General features: G+C 44.4%; 1 protein-coding gene and 1 non-coding gene across 2 annotated transcripts; one reads left to right on the forward strand and one right to left on the reverse strand.

The window, feature by feature from the left end:
• Positions 1-3,632: 3,632 nt before the first annotated feature.
• Positions 3,633-4,541, reverse strand: LOC142038546 (olfactory receptor 6B1-like). The gene has a single exon (XM_075044008.1). It carries the CDS (start codon positions 4,539-4,541, stop codon positions 3,633-3,635), a length of 909 nt encoding a protein of 302 aa, XP_074900109.1.
• An 8,572-nt stretch (positions 4,542-13,113) lies between these two features.
• On the forward strand, positions 13,114-13,185 carry TRNAG-UCC (transfer RNA glycine (anticodon UCC)). The gene has a single exon. It is a non-coding gene; the product is annotated as a tRNA-Gly (tRNA).
• Positions 13,186-16,132: the final 2,947 nt, after the last annotated feature.

Below are 16,132 nucleotides of genomic sequence, written 5' to 3' on the forward strand. Positions count from 1 at the left end.
ATGACTCCTGAGAGAAATAGCCAAAGACACACAGTGCACAAGTTGCTCGACCACAGAGGTAACTGTTTGGTTTTCTTTGACAGCATCAGCCCCTATTGGAAAATGCTGTTCATTAAGTTCATTTGGAGTATATTGATTTACATCAGCAGGCTTGAATAAGAAACAAGAAATCCCCTGTTGGATCATATGCTCATTAAAAGCTTGAAGTCTGGCAAAACTCTTTCTCAAAGACTATTTCTCCTGTGAGCCACCTGATGACTGTACAGAGAATCAGCAGCAAGAAAAAGCTTGTTACAGTTTGCTCCGTCTATTGAGCCCTTGGGTAGAAATTACACAGTGTGGAGGATGGTCACAGGAGTAAAGTTTCCTGGAGTTTTAATGGGGCCTGCTGAGGCTATTAGAGATGGAGCTGTTGCAGAAAGTCTAAGTGGCCCTCCTGGGGGGCTGATCAGAGCAGAAAATCAGAGCATGGTCACAGGAAAATAAAGGAGGGAACAAATGCTTTCACCAAGCAGCCCCTTTGATGCATCCTGCCAAAAAAAAGGGGCCGGGTGCTGATCCACAGCAGGGCCTTTTCAGGCCTTGCCTGCCTCAGGCTTCTTTCTGATCAGCGTGGAATGTGCAGAGGAGACACCCAAGCGCCTGGGAGGCTTCAGAGGCCGCACAGCAAAGGTGCCTGAGCAAAGGTGTATCCGTCTGGCCCACACATCACTGCTATCCCAGCCTTGGGGCTGCCCTCCTCCCCTGTGCGCCCCAGGTCCAAGCACTGCTGCTCAGTCCTGAAACACAGCCCTCACTGCCTCACTTGTCCTGATACCCCTCTGACCAAGCCTACAGGCTCCTAGCAGTCCAGCTGCATAGAGATGGTAACCAGCTTCTCCACCCAGAGTCCGTCCTGCCCCAGACCAGATCCCCACCAGACCCCACTGCTTCAGCGGTGCCTCATAGACTGCCCCTGCAACCCCTGAACTTCCACTCTCTGCAGACCATTCCCCTAGCTTTCCAGATATGGATGGGTGCTCTTCAGCCATGAAGAGCATCTTCTCTCTGGTGGTGACAGCTTACAGGTCCCAGTTGTCCCAGGCCTGCCCTCCAGCTCTGTTCAGTGGGTGCCCAAATTCCCACTCTCATACCCTCTTCCCCATCCCAAAGCCTTGAGCAATTCCCTGAACTACTGCCCCCTCTGACCCCCCCCACCTCTGCAATACTCATCCAGCTCACCCATTGCCCCTCATTGAACTGCCATCACTCTTCTACAACTATCCCCAGTGGGATGTTCAATGGAAATGATTCTGCCAAAGGGTCATTGTAAAGGCTTTATGTGTCTGAGATCAAGCTATGAGTTCCTCTCTACTGATGCAGAGATAATGATATGTTGTGGCGTAATGTAACAAGACATGTAGGAAGACATAAGACTTCAGTTACAACAGCAGTTTTATTGCAATGCAGCGTGAATCAGAATGAACAGGAATGAAGCTAACTTCAGCATTGGAGTTTGCAGTCCTTGAATAGATGTGCTTTTATTTTAGGTAGAAAGTTGTTAAGGAACTCTTTGTGTCCCTGTATGACACAGACGGGTGTTCAGTTCTTCACTGGTGCTGGCAAAGTCTATATGTGTGCTTTCTTCGTGGACCAAACCAAAGAGAGATCTCTGCTACCAGCTCAGTGCACACTAGTCTTTTTCCAATAAATGACAGCTTGCACCTTGTGGAATAAACTGCCCTGGCCACATGGCATGGTCTTTATGTTAGATATCTTTTGAGTCTCATCTAGTGCATAGCCATCTAGCACAACTCCAAAAATGTGGATGTTCTTGTTTAAATTTTTCAATTCAAAAAGGGATTTTGTGGCAGCTTCGTGAGTTGTGGTGAATTTCACTTTTTTATTAATATTTTGCCCAGTATGTCTGTTCTGTGACCGCGGAGGTAACAGCAAGAAATGAAAAGGGTATTTGAGAGTTCTGCAAAAAAGAAATGAGGGAAATTCTTATTGAGCATGTAAGAAACCAATACCCTGTGGTAGGTATGGAATTGAAGAGTGGTATGAAGACACAGTGTAAGGTAGTCTATGCTCCCTATGGCCACTGTACAAAAGGGATGTTTGGGACCATACAATGTTTTCATGGAATACTTTTCACCTGGTGGAACTTTCTATTTTCATTGTGACAATGCCACGTCATGGATATATGTGTTAAAAACCTGTTTGGAAAAAGTGAGTTTCAACTACGTCTTGTAAACAATTAATCTGAGTCTTTATGACCAAACTGAGCCTGTGATTACTGCTATGGTGTTGAGATTAGGAGTTTCCAAACAGACATAATTTGGAATGGAGGAAACTGGAATTACCAAAAAACCCCACCCAAACGCTTAAAAAAATTCCACATGCCCAAACATTAGTCAGTGACAAGAACTAATGAGAAAAAGGTTGCATTAGAATCAATGGATATTAATTCAGCTGCTGTATCTCACATATAATTTCAAATTTGATGCATTTTAAGAGATTCTGAGCACTGTGGTCAAGTGTGTGTTAAGAGTAGCTGAATCCAATGTACTAAAAGAGCTAGGGAATTCCTGCAGTCCTGGTCAGGGGAGCTGAATGACTGCTTCTTACCCTAGTTTTCATGTCCTGCTAGCAGTGAGCCTGAGCATGAATTCCCAATAAGTGCATGTACACACACACACACACACATGCATGTGCACACAGAGCCACAAATGGATCAATACAGACAGAAGGACACTATATTTACAGGTCTGCGTGTAACACAGTCAGCATGAATGTGGATCTCTACTAATAGAAAATCTATTAACCAGACCTTTTGTCTCCCCAGTTTTGGTCTCTCAGGACCTTGGTCTTTGCAATGTCTGACATGCAGAGTACCAGTCTGTCCAGTAGTTGGACTTTGGACTTATGGCCTCTCCAGTATCTTGCTCCTTGACACCAGTCTCTCTGATTTTTGGCCCCTAAACTTCTGTCACTCCAGAATCTGGCTTTCAGGTCTCTTTTCCTACTCAATAGCTTTATGCTTATTACCAAATTACTCACATATATGTACATGAATACATTAGAGGGAAAATCTTGAGGCAGGACGTAGAAAGGAAAATAGGTGGGACAGATTGTGGTAACCAGGTGCAGTGGTTGGCCAGACAAGTGTATTGACCAACAGCCTGTTTATGCACGACCAGTCCCTTTTATATCCTTTTCTCTTCATTTTCCTGTACTTGATATCTTTCTTTATCTTCCTTTTCCCTAAAAAACCTGTAACATCTCCAGTTCTTTTGTTTAATCCCAAATTTTCCCTCCACCTCCAGACTTCCTAAAGTAAATTTTATACTACTTTACACAGTAGTCCCTTTTAGCTTGCATAGCATTTGGGAGAGTTTAATCTGTTGAATCACCTTAGTAGGTTTCTGTACCAGTGACAATGGCTCATTCATTCACCTTTGATGGTCTTAGAGGTGACTGATTCAGATGGATCAGGTTGTCAGCGTTCTCCACCCTGTCATTGTTCCACTGATCACTGTCTGTGTCCATTTTGAACAGTCATTAGCCAGATATCCTTATGGAGTGCTTATCAGTTCCAGTTTATCATAGTTTATCCTTGTATTTGGAGAGAAGGTATGGATCTGGAGACCTTAGAGATAACAATTATTTTCACAGAGAGTTTTTTTCAGTGCTCTTTTCACTTCCTGTTTCCTCAGACAGTAAATGAAGGGGTTTAGGATGGGAGTGACAATAGTATACACAGCTGACACAAGCTTATTCAAGTCAAAAGGGTCGATCTTCTTGGGCCGGGCATACATGAAGAGGGTGGCTGAGAAGAAAATGGTGGCCACAATTAGGTGGGAAGAACATGTGGAGAGGGCTTTCTTCTTACTCTGGGTATTGGGGATGCACAGGATTGTCATGAAAATTAGTAAGTAGGAGATAAGAGTGATGAAGAAGGAAATGAGCAGTATGAATAAGGCCAATACAAAGTCCACCATCTCTGCCAGTGACATATCAGTGCAGGCAAGGTTCAGCACAGGGCTAATATCACTGAAAAAATGGTTGATAACATGGGGACCACAAAACTTCAACTGAGAGATGAAGGAAATCTTGATCAAAGACACAATGAACCTGCTGAACCAGGAGACAGCTACCAGATATATGCACATTTCGTATGTCATCAAGACTGGATAGTGCAATGGTTGACAGACGGCCACATAGCAATCGTACACCATAGCAGAGAGAAGGGCACACACAGTGCACATGAAGGAGCTGAAGAAAAACAGTTGGGTCATGCATCCCACAAAGGAAATACTCCTGTCTTCAGCAATGAAATTTGACAACAGTTTAGGGATAGTGACTGAGATATACCAGACCTCAATGAAGGAGTGGTGACCAAGGAAAAAATACATGGGTTTGTAGAGCTCATAATTTGTCTTGATCAGGGCAATGATGACCATATTCTTCAAAACAGTTAAAATGTAGGTCAGTAGAAACACTATGGAGAACAACACATGCAAGTCTGCTAGGGCTGGGAATCCTAATAAGAGGAACATGTGCAGCTGAGTGGAATTCTTCTCCTCTATGCAGAGAAGTGCAGAGCTGAGCCTTGGAGATTAAATATAGACCAGGAAAAAAGAAAGCAGAATGTGGGACAGTTAAAAGTTAAACAAAAACTCCAATCCCAAGACAGGATTTGTCTGACTAAGTTTTAGATGCTTGCCTTGTAGGTTCTCCTTTCCATCAATGGAAAGAAAGAGGCAGTTCATATGACCTACTGACACTTACCTTAGGATGACATACAGTGCACCAAAAGTGCAGGTCCGGTAATAACAAGGGAAACATAGATGACTAGTACAGGAATAGGCATCCAAGTAGAAGCCATTTATAGTACATTCTGATGAATCCCACCCCCGATTCCTATGTTCATCTTTATTCTAGTTGTTCAGTAAATCTTTGGTCAAATTTTCAAAGGCATTGATGGGAGCTAGATAAACTAATCATCTAGCCTTTTGGATTCAGGTGTTTCAGAATTGTGATCCTGACATTATTGGAAAGTAAGAGCTGGTCATTCTTTATCACTATGTTTGCCCGTTCAAACAGTTTGCATGTGGAATGTGCTATTTTTTTTGAAACTGGAAAATTTACAAGAATTGGTACATTGTTATAAGATGATGTTAAAACTATATTGCTGGATCATTTCCTAGGAGAATGAGAAATTCAAACAACTTATTTCAGCTTGAGAAGAAAAAAATAAATAATGACATAGAAATTCTAGTTCCTGGATATTGACCACTGTTGGTTGACTTCTTAAACATTCCTTTATAAAACATCATTGAACTATTTGAGAAATTAATGAACTGGGTTTACATGCCAGCTAACATGATCTTATCCTAGATTAAAGCCAGGATTTTCCTTAAATCATCCAGAAGCAGACCCTTGCTTCATGTGTTCTCTTCAAACTACATGACACATCTGTCTTCAGGTGGGATGAATCAGTATCAAGAGGTGCACAGCTCTGTCGTTAATCACTGAAAACTGAACTGACTAGATGTTAGACACCAGGTGCTAGGAAAGAAAGATCCTGTCCTTGATAATTTACTCTCATTTAACTGCAATAAGATCTGGACACCTACTTCCTTATGGACCGTGACAACCAGCCTTTGTATGATTTTCCTGTAGTGATAGATAAAAGTAACAGATTTTCTATTACTGTTGATGTTTATGTTAGCCTTGTTATTTTGTTGCTTAATTTAAGAGTCTTGTTTGTGGGTTTGGGTTTTCTTTCCACATATTTTTAAGATGGTAATCACAACAGTTACAGGCCAAGCTTTGTATTTAGGACTTCATTTAGGCACAAATATTAGCTACCCAAAGTCAGGCTGCCCAAACCAAAGTTTACTGTTTGTTCTTAAAAAAAAGACAATAGGTGCCTGATCTTGATGTTGCCAGGTGCTGCACACAGTGCTCCCTGCCACAGCTATTGCTACACACACTGACTGTGCCTAGCTAATGTAACAAGAAGGATGGCATTCATCAACCCTAATGTAGACACGCAGCTTCTAGGCATTGAACTCAAAACTAGCACTTTATGCCTCCTTTATAGTCTATAGAGGCAAGTAGGCACTACCAGTGGGAGACTCATCTCCTTCTAATACAGGTGTCTAGAGCAGGACAGACCTGTCACATCCTAGGAGATGACATCTGCTGATCACAAAGGGTGTCTGGAACACTGACTCAGATGTAGAGGTTCTCATGTGGACACCTGAATTCCATCCTTGCTCCTTCACTTACAGCAATATTGTTATGAACTTCTGTTATCTTAGGCAATCTGAATAATCACATCAAAGTAAATGTTAAAAGTATTTTTTCAGGAAAGAATAGTAATGAGAAGAAATGGATCAAAACAATATTCTGTTTCTGTCTTTCTGTTGAGTCTCTGCCCTGCCACTTCTCTTTCTTCTCTGGGGTCTCACATTACTTCTCTCTTTCTTACACCTTCTCTCTCTTTACCTCCTATTTATCTGTCATCCACTGCAATTTTTAGACATATGTCTTGCAATCTAACTTTTTAACATTTCTAAGTAGTATAATTTCTTACTGTTATAAAAGAGAACCACCACTCCACCATCCCTACCTCCACCCTAGATTTCCAGGATATTGTTTAAAAAAACAAATGCACCTTTTAGTAAGTCACTTTTTCAAATAAAAGACTATAAAGTGTCAATGACTTCATTATAAAACAAAAGGAAACATTGGCTATATGGAACCATGGAACAGTGGAGTTCAAGATCCTGGGAGGGAATAAAAAGCAACAGCATAGTACAGACCCTAGACTCAGGGTAGGAGACTTCAGTATATTCAGGAAACGGGCTTCGCTGAACAGGGAGCCCATAATGGAGCTCCAATGCAGAAAGGCAGCATACAGGAGATGGAAACAGAGCAGGGATTTAGAAACTACAAAGCAGGGGTTTAGAAGCGCTGTCCAAGGATATAGACATTGGGTTAGGAAAGCCAAAACTCAGCTAGAGTTCAGATCAGCAAAGGACATCAAGGGCAACAAGAAGAACTTCTACTGCTACATTAGCCAAAGGTTGAACAAGGAAAATGGGCCACTGTTGCTGAATGGCACAGGTGAGTAAGTGACAGCAGACACATGTAAAGCAGAGATAGTTAATGCCTTGTCTGTCTGGGTCTTCACCAACAAGGTACACTCTTGTCAAATCTGCAGATGATGCCACTTGCAGGGGACTAGCTGATATGCTCATGAGCAGGAACACCATCCAGAGGGATCTGGACAGGCCAGAAGAATGGGCCAAGAGGAAACTCATGAAATTCGAGAAACACAAAGTCCCACCCCTAGGAAGGAAGAAGACCTTGCAGGAATATGACCCTGGGACTGATGGGCTGAGAAATGACTCTGCAGGAAAACCCCTGGGAGCTTTTCAAGAGCTGCCGGAGTAAACCTCTGAGCCATCTGGTCTGACCTTATAGCTGATTCTCCTCTGACCTCATAGCTGATTCTGCTTCAAGCAGGAGGTTGTACTAGAGACCTCCTGAGGTCCCTTCCAATCTGAATTATCCTATGACCCTAAAGAGTGCATATGAGATTTGTTAGGCCAATTTTAACAGCTTCCTTTTAATTCTGGGAAAACCCCCCAACATTTAGAGTTGTTTTCATATGCAAAATGCAGGTGAAAACAAATGATACATACTTTTATTAACTTGTTGAGATATTCCTACTATAATAAAATAATGTATCTAAATGGTGATTTTTAAAATACTTTTTTTTTTGTCTTATTATTTTCAATTTTTAAAATTAGAATTGTCATTATGATCCTTGTGAGTTCATCAGGGTGAAAACAATTTTGCTGGAAAATGTTTTTTGCCTATTAAAAAAAAAGTAACCCTGAACATCACTGAAAAAATTTCAATTAAAATCTCTCACCAGTTTACAGGCTTGGATCTAAAAAGTGTATCAGGCTTTAAAGTGCATATTTTACACCTAATTTTGGATCCATTTAATACACTTTAAAAGGTGAATTTTCTTCCCATTACTTGTAGAGTATAATTACTAGATGATCAGCTAAAATTTAGACAATGACACCTTTCAGATCAAAAGAATTGCCACTAAAAGGGGTTCAAGAACAATAGTTGTGTTAGCAGCTGCAGCCATTTTACTGTGATCAATTTATATGCAGAAAGTTAGGAGTCATTAGTGCAGCATCAGGACTCTGTAAAGCCTAAAATTTCTGGAGGAATGTACTTGACACTAATATCTCAATAAAGATAATTACTGTTGACTTATGAAGCCTGTTTCAAATCACCACCACATTAACATTAACATTAACATTAACATTAACATTAACATTAACATTAACATTAACATTATTGCTCTTTCCAGTTCACTGTTTTGCCCAAATATAAACATAATATAAACTTATTTATCAAAATGTAATTGATATATACCAAAAAAAAAAAAAAAAAGAAAAAGAGTATTTAGCATCTTTCTGTAAAGATAATCACCAATCCAACCTGTCTCCTCATTTATGTCTGGTGTAAACATGTGCAATGCATCTCTCCAAAGTAAAATCATGGACATTGGGTGTTAGAACTTACAAGATGGAGACTTGATGAAGTTCACAAGCAAGGCTGAAGGAGACCAAAATTTGAGCCTTGTCACATGAAAATAAGACAATCAGCTACACATTGGTCCCATCTTATGAGGCTTCTCCAGATTTACGTGTTTCCTTTTTATCCTTCAAGTCAGATATGGAGCAGAAATTAGAAGTGTCTTTAAGTAGCTATGGTTCCACAGAGTTCAGCGCACCTCTGACAGTTTAGGGCAGGCTGTGACTGCTTGTTGTGTACAGGAGCATAATTCTACACAGAGGCCTTTGAGACCTTGTCAGCAAGCCTTCAGACCATTCCCTGAAGGATCCTGTCTCTGTAAAGATGACTGCAGGACTAAATTTTTTTTTTCTCCCTTGCCATGTTAAACACTGCTCTCATGTTTTTAGATAATTCTGAGTTCTGTGGCCAGTTTCAGTACTGAGCTGGAAAACAAAATCTCTAAAAATTTATTCATATTACCTGAGTTGCGGATAGATTACAAGGGCTTTATGTGTACTTGTCATGCCATTTTGAGGGAGACATTATAGGCCAGGATGATGGTATCCAATCAACAATGACAATCTCTCTTACAAGCCCTGCATGGATTTTGTGCATGGGGCAGGAGCAGGATGGGTGCTGTGACTCAAGCCCAGTAGAAGCTCCAGCAACTGCTTCTTTTCTTGTATCTAATAAAGGAGATAAGGAGGGGGAACAAAGACAGAGGGAAGCCAGATCCTACAGAAAGAAGCTTCAGTGCCCAAATTCACAGCATGCAGAATAAAGATTTTCTAATACAGTGAATGCAGTTCTGGGTATAGTTTAGCTGACCAAAGCTGTAGGTGTCATTGAGCTGTCCATGCCATCATGACATAAAGGGTTACCTGGCCTGTGGTTGTGTACAGATTGTGACTGTGTGTTTGTATGATTCCATAATACACAAGGACATAGAGGCTTTATCCTCAAAATTTCTTTACTTTATTACAGATTACCACAAATACCACAAAAATCACCTCTAGTAAGTATATCTATCATTAATAAAGAAAATACATATATCTCAAGCTATTACAAATTATTATTAGCAAACAATTGTATAGCAGCAATCAATAGTAATGGCAATAAATAATAGCAAAAATCAATAATAGCGACACTCAGTAATAGCAGCACTTAATAATAGCAGCACCAATTGTATATATAATATTACAGTTTACTACAAACTTATCACTAGTAAAGAAAACTTATCAATAATATATGTCGTGGGTTAACTGAGCTCGACGCCAGGTACCCACCAAAGCTGCTCTATCACTCCCCTCCTCAGCTGGACAGGAGAGAGAGAACATACAACAAAAGGCTCGTGGATCAAGATAAGGACAGGGAGATCGCTCAGCAATTACTGTCACAGGCAAAACAGACTTGACTTGGGGAAATTAGTTTAATTTATTACCAATCAAATCAGAGTAGGATAATGAGAAAGAAAAGCAAATCTCAAAACCACCTTCCCCCCACCCTTCCCTCTTCCCAGGCTTAACCTTACTCCCAGTTTTCTCTACCTACTCTCTGTCAGCGGTTCAGGGTGATGGGGAATGGGGGTTGTGGTCAGGTCATCATACGTTGTTTCTGCTGCTCCTTCCTCCTCAGGGGGAGGACTCCTCACACTCTTCCTCTGCTGCAGCATGGGGTCCCTTCCACAGGAGACAGTTCTCCATGAACTTCTCCAACATGAGTCCTTCCCACAGGCTGCAGTTCTTCACAAGCTGCTCCAGCATGGGTCCTTTCCACGGGGTGCAGTCCTTAAGGAACAGACTGCTCCAGCATGTGTCCCCTGTGGGGTCACAACTCCTGCCAGCAAGCCTGCTCCAACTTAGGGTCCTCTCTCCACGGGCCCACAGGTCCTGCCAGGAGCCTGCTCCTGCGTGGATTTCCCATGGGGTCACAGTCTCCTTTGGGCAGCCACCTGCTCCGGTGTGGGGTCCTCCATGGGCTGCAGGTGGAGATCTGCTCCACCGTGGACCTCCATGGGCTCCAGGGGGACAGCCTGTCTCACCATGGTCTTCACCACGGGCTGCAGGGGAATCTCTGCTCCGGCGCCTGGAGCACCTCCTCCTCCTTCTTCACTGACCTTGGTGTCTGCAGAATTGTTTATCAAATGTTCTCTCACTCCTCTCTCCGGGTTGCAATTGTGCAATTTCCCCCCAGCCCCTTCTTAAATATGTTATCACAGAGGAGCTACTACCATTACTAATGGGCTCGACATTGGCCAGCGGCATGTTGGTCTTGGAACTGGCTGGCATTGGCTCTATCAGACACAGGGGAAGCTTCCAGCAGCTTCTTACAGAAGCCACCCCTGTAACTCCCCCAATACCAGAACCTTACCATGCAAACCCAACACAATATAACAGCATATATACTTATGATAGATCACTTATATGCACTTATATGGTAGCAAGGGCATTAAACCAATCCCAGAGGGGTGCCAAACTATCCCAGAGGGTAGGACAAACCAATTTCAAGAAGAGGATCCAATCATCTCTGAAGTGGGAGGACAAACCACACTGACCCCAGAAGTGGGTCCAGAGGGGGAGCAAGTAAAATAGCAGAGTCTCACTTCAAAAGTGATCCACATCATAAAGTTTGGGATGAACCAGGTGTCCCTAGAGAGGGTCCAAAAATCCTGTTCATGCAGAGGGTTCAACCTGTTTATGAAAAGGAAACGTATATGCAGAGCACAGGCAGGAGGAAGGGAGAGGCATGAGTAGAAGTGCTTGTGCTGGCAGTGCCAGGGCACACCAGGCAGGACTTCAGAGGTCCTGATCAGAAGGCTTTTGGGGAGGACAGTGGTGCAGTGGAAGTGTACTGGGCCCATAATCCAGAGGTTGTTGGGTCAATACTATCTGCTGCTGTCCCCCCCCCGCCCCCGCCAGCAGCAGCAGCTGCTGCCTCTTCTTTGCATCTTTCAGCAAGTTTCAACCTGCACTGCTGCGCTCCAACTTTCTGGTCACCCGTGGCCATGGCCCTCCTGTTCCCTCAGCCCCTTCTCTCTGCCACTGCCACCTTCTTTCTCCTTTGCCTTCTTAGGAGCCAGCACTCCCATAGTGCCCCTCGCCAAGGCAGACGGGTGGCTGTGGAGCAGCAGGCAGAGCTCCCCCCACAAGGAAGTGGGTGGCTTGGGGACACAGGCGTTTCTCCCTTCCCATCCGGCAGCTCAATCCCAACTTCCCAGCTGCAAGCAGGGACCTCCAGGAATCTGCAGGTGGGGAGGAGGAGGACAAGGCTGCTGCTACTTTGGCAAACACCAATGCAATCAGCTTGACCATCTGGGGGGGTTCTCCATCCTAGTCTGTTTGCTGCCGTGCTCACTCGCAGCTCCAGCCAGGAGCAGGGCTGAGTAGGTATTCCCCGTGGGCACTGTATTGGCCATATGTGGCTAGGTGTTGGCAGTGGTGGGGAGAGGGGCTGCTGCAGGGTGGCCTGTGTAGGGAAGAGCAAAGAGGCTGTCCTGTGCAAGAGACAGCTGGTTCCATCTCCACAGCAAGCCCACTACAGGACACAGCTGAGCCATCAGCAAAGTTTGTGGCCTCTACGAAAACATAATCCAGAAAGAATAGCAGATGCCAGACAGAGAGAGGAGGAATTAAAAAAAAGGGTCAGAAAGAGCAGAGGGAAAATGCATCCCCCCTGTGCCACTTGGGTGGGTACAGAAGTCTGGAGTGAAGGAGTGAAGTTGAGTCTCGGTAAGAGGGAGGAAAGGTGGTGGTTTATGTTTTCCTTTTGTTTCTCACTATGTGAATCTCTTTCAATTGACAATAAATTAATTTCCCCCAAGTTGTTTTGCCCACACAGTTTTTGCTAAGCCATGTCCCTGTGTTTATGTTGTCTTGGAATCCTTCTCATCCTATTTTCTATGCCCACATCTCACTGAAAGTGGGACAAGAAGTGAGCAGCTGCGTGGGTGTTTGACTGTTAGCTATGCTTACACTATCACAAGTACATACACAAAACCACACATACACTTGCATAGTACATGCACAGCTGGCACATCTATGAACACAGATGGGGAGCAGTGCCATTACCAGCACCCCCAAAAGCACCACCAGCACTCACACAGGCATGAGCAAGGCAGACAGCACAATCCTTTTCTTTCCCTCTGCCTGCTCAGGACTGGACATCAGTATTGGACATGCACACACCCTCCATCCCACATGCACACCAGCAGGTCCCTTGAACCCTGAGCCATACCATAGTTCTGTGCAGAGTCCTTGCCTGGAGCTCAGTCCTGGTTTGTCCAGTGTCCTGCTCCAACCCTGGGCAGTCCTTGGTGCTGATCTCCCTTAGTCGGCAGCTGGTGCAGCTTGAGATTCCCTAGCCAACACCTTACACATACCGGAACACACATACCCGGCGGCACCTTGTAGTAGTGTGTGTGCAGGGGGCCGGGAGGAGGAGACGGTCCAGTCCGTGCAGAAGCAGGGTGCAGACCGTCCTTGGACTAGACGAGCAGAGGCCACGATACAGCCAGCGGCGTTGGTGGTATAGTGGTGAGCATAGCTGCCTTCCAAGCAGTTGACCCGGGTTCGATTCCCGGCCAACGCACTTAGACTTTTCCTTACCTAGGCTTTTCACTGTCGCCTGTCTCTTCTGCTCCAAAACTGCTAAGCGTCCCCATCAGTAAGGAAGCCACCACGGAGCAGCTGTTTTGGCAGGCAGCTCTGCTGCTCGCTGTAAAAGTCAGGTGTACAAGGACAGAGCTGTGGCACCAGGACCCACAGGTGCCACGCTGCTGCTGGCATGTCCCCCAGCCCAAGCATCTCTCTGCTCCCCAGGCTGTAAGGGGGGAAAGCCTCAGCCCCTCTGTTGGGTCCCACAAGAACAGCCCCAGGTCTTGTAAGCTCCATGGTGTTTTCCCTGCAACTCTGAGTGGAGACAACAACCAGCCTCTGTCTACTCTGGTCCTCTATTCCTGCCATAATGCATCTGTTTTTACTGGGCAGATGCTCTTTGCATGCCTGGTTCTCCCCAGTTTCTCTCCCAGGGATCCCAAATGAGGGTGCTGGTGAGAAATGTTGATACAGTGCCAACTGCTTTGGGTCCTGGAGGATACCCCACTGAGAACACTGTATTCTTCCTGCTGAGGTGGGTCCAGGCTGCACTCCTCACTGTGGTGTTGGTATAGGAGCCAGAGGAGAGGGATTTTTTTGTCTGGCCCGGAGCTGGACCTGCTGCTGCTGGTGGTTGCACCTGGCAAGAAAAGCATGCTGCTGTGGCAGGGTAAAGATGAAAATCGAGAACACCTAGGTGGGGACCAAGGCATACACTGTGCTTCATGAGGCCATGCATACAATTTAGGGATACAGTGGCAGGATGCCTGTTCTTTATATAATGACTCAAAGTCACACGGGCATGAATTTACTCTCCACCCTTCTCCATCTTTTCCATGTCTCTAGTGCTGGCTAGTCAAACTTGGGGTTTCAACCCCAAGAGGGAATGCTGGTGGGAACATTGCCTGTGTTCAGAGCACAGTGTTATTTCCTCTATAGCAGTCTTTCCTGAAAACAGACTCTGGTATGCACTGTAACTTGGTTTGAAATACTGTGTTTAACAATCAAGACTGCATGTCTCAGACACCCTATGCCACCAGTCCATGTTCAGGGCTGTTGACCTATCTTGTCCAGGCGCTGGCATTGCAGAGGCATCCTGAAGTTTACTGGAACTGGATGTAACGATGTAGCTGGTAAGTAAGAACTGAGACACCCTCATTTCTCTTGCAGCTTATAGCCTGTGGGCCAAGGGCACCACAAGGAGCCTCTCACAGCTAGACTCTCTACCTAAAGGGGACAAAGCTTCTCAAGTCTCTGATTCCAGGGTTGCTTAAAGCAAAAAAAGCAATGTTCTTTGCTGTGCTGACAGTCAAAAACCAGTCTGGGCAGTGAGCTTGTATGGACGGTTTGGGTTGGCACAGTATTTACAGGCTCCCACTGCGTCATCAGCAATGCTACAAATACGTGGAGTTTCAAAGAGGGGAATTGTGCATGCTCAGTTCCCTAGTGAAATGCCCACCCTAACCCCATCTTGCAGTCACACTGTCTATGTCCAGACCTGAAAACCAGCACTTTCCTCCTTTCCACACGATACTCATCCCCTGGAGATTATTCCCACAACACCAATGAAAGAGAGATTGCAATGGCTGTTTTTCATATGAAGTGTACTAACAAGAGTTGAGAGGACATATGGAAAGGTCTGTATTAACATTCACATCTGATCAATTGGGACACTGGTCTTTGACCACCCTCACAGTAAAACAGGCTTACTGTGTGTAGCATTTTTTGTATTTCCACCTCTGTCCATTGCTTCTTGCTCTCTCACTGGGCATGTCTGACAAGAAGATGGCGCTCCCTTCTTTACTCTGCCTGTCCACCCTCCTGACCCAGGTGTTTGGAGACATGCATAAAGTGCCCCCTCAACCTTCCCATTTCCCATCCTACCCAACTGTTGCACCTGAACCCTATTTGATGGGGTCACCATTAGCTAGCCACATACAGGCTGCCATAGTGCTGTCAAGATGCAGATTGCAGTAAACTAACTAGCTGACAGGATGTTGATTTTGAATACACTGATTGGCTGCATGTAAGTAATGCTGTCTTATAAGGCTGTACCCTGGCTGGGGGCAGGTGAAGTGATTCATTGGTGCTGTGAATCCTTCCTAGCCAATGATGCTTGACCGTATTCTTAATTGTATCCTTTAATCTCATATCTGCTATAAGGGATAAGAAGCTTTGCATTAATTGGCAATTATGCCATTATTATAGTCATGTGATACCAATATGATCGTTACTATCGCTTAACCATAGTATTTGTACAATACTAGTAGTTGTAAGTGTTGTTATTTTGGTAGCTCAGTTAAAGATTGTGCTCAGACAAATAAATGTTGAGAGTAATGTCTCTTACTCGAAACTTAAGAATGATGAAAATTGAACCATGACCCTGCTGAATGTTTTTAGAGATTACTAACCAGATATTGAGTATTAGTTATCCCGGTTCTATTTGATTTGTTTTATGAAGATTTTATGAGTCATCATAATGACTCCCAGGTGCTCTGGGAGACTGATCCAATGTCCTTTTGAAATTTGAAATGGCATCGTAGAGCCTGATGAGTGTAAGCAAGGTCCTTATGGCCATCAGTCTGGCCAGCAGGGGTCTTCCTTCCAGCACACAATTGTCTTCCCTTGCCATTGAGCTTTGCCACATACCTGGAGAGGTGCATCTCTTCTCCCATATTGGATTGTGCAGTCTTGACCTGCAGCCTGAACCTACCCACAGTCTTCTGTGTGTCTACAATGAACTGCAGGGAGAAATGTCTCTCTGGTTTAGCCTGAGTGCCTGCACTGAAAGCACATGAGAGCTAGCTTGAGGTGCCCTTCATGGTTGAATTTCACCATGATTCGTGGACAAGCTTGATGTGCAGAAAACAGACTCCACAATCAGTGAGACTGTAAAGTAGGTATGTTCATTCAGCGCTGGGCGGCATGGGGGGTAGTCCCAC

This window comes from Buteo buteo, chromosome 13 (genome assembly GCF_964188355.1).
Source record: "Buteo buteo chromosome 13, bButBut1.hap1.1, whole genome shotgun sequence".
NCBI lineage: Eukaryota > Metazoa > Chordata > Aves > Accipitriformes > Accipitridae > Buteo > Buteo buteo.

What these genes read in the sequence shown, in the direction of transcription:
- LOC142038546 (XM_075044008.1), bottom strand. Translation starts at nt 4,541, where the DNA reads ATGTTCCTCTTATTAGGATTCCCAGCCCTAGCAGACTTGCATGTGTTG.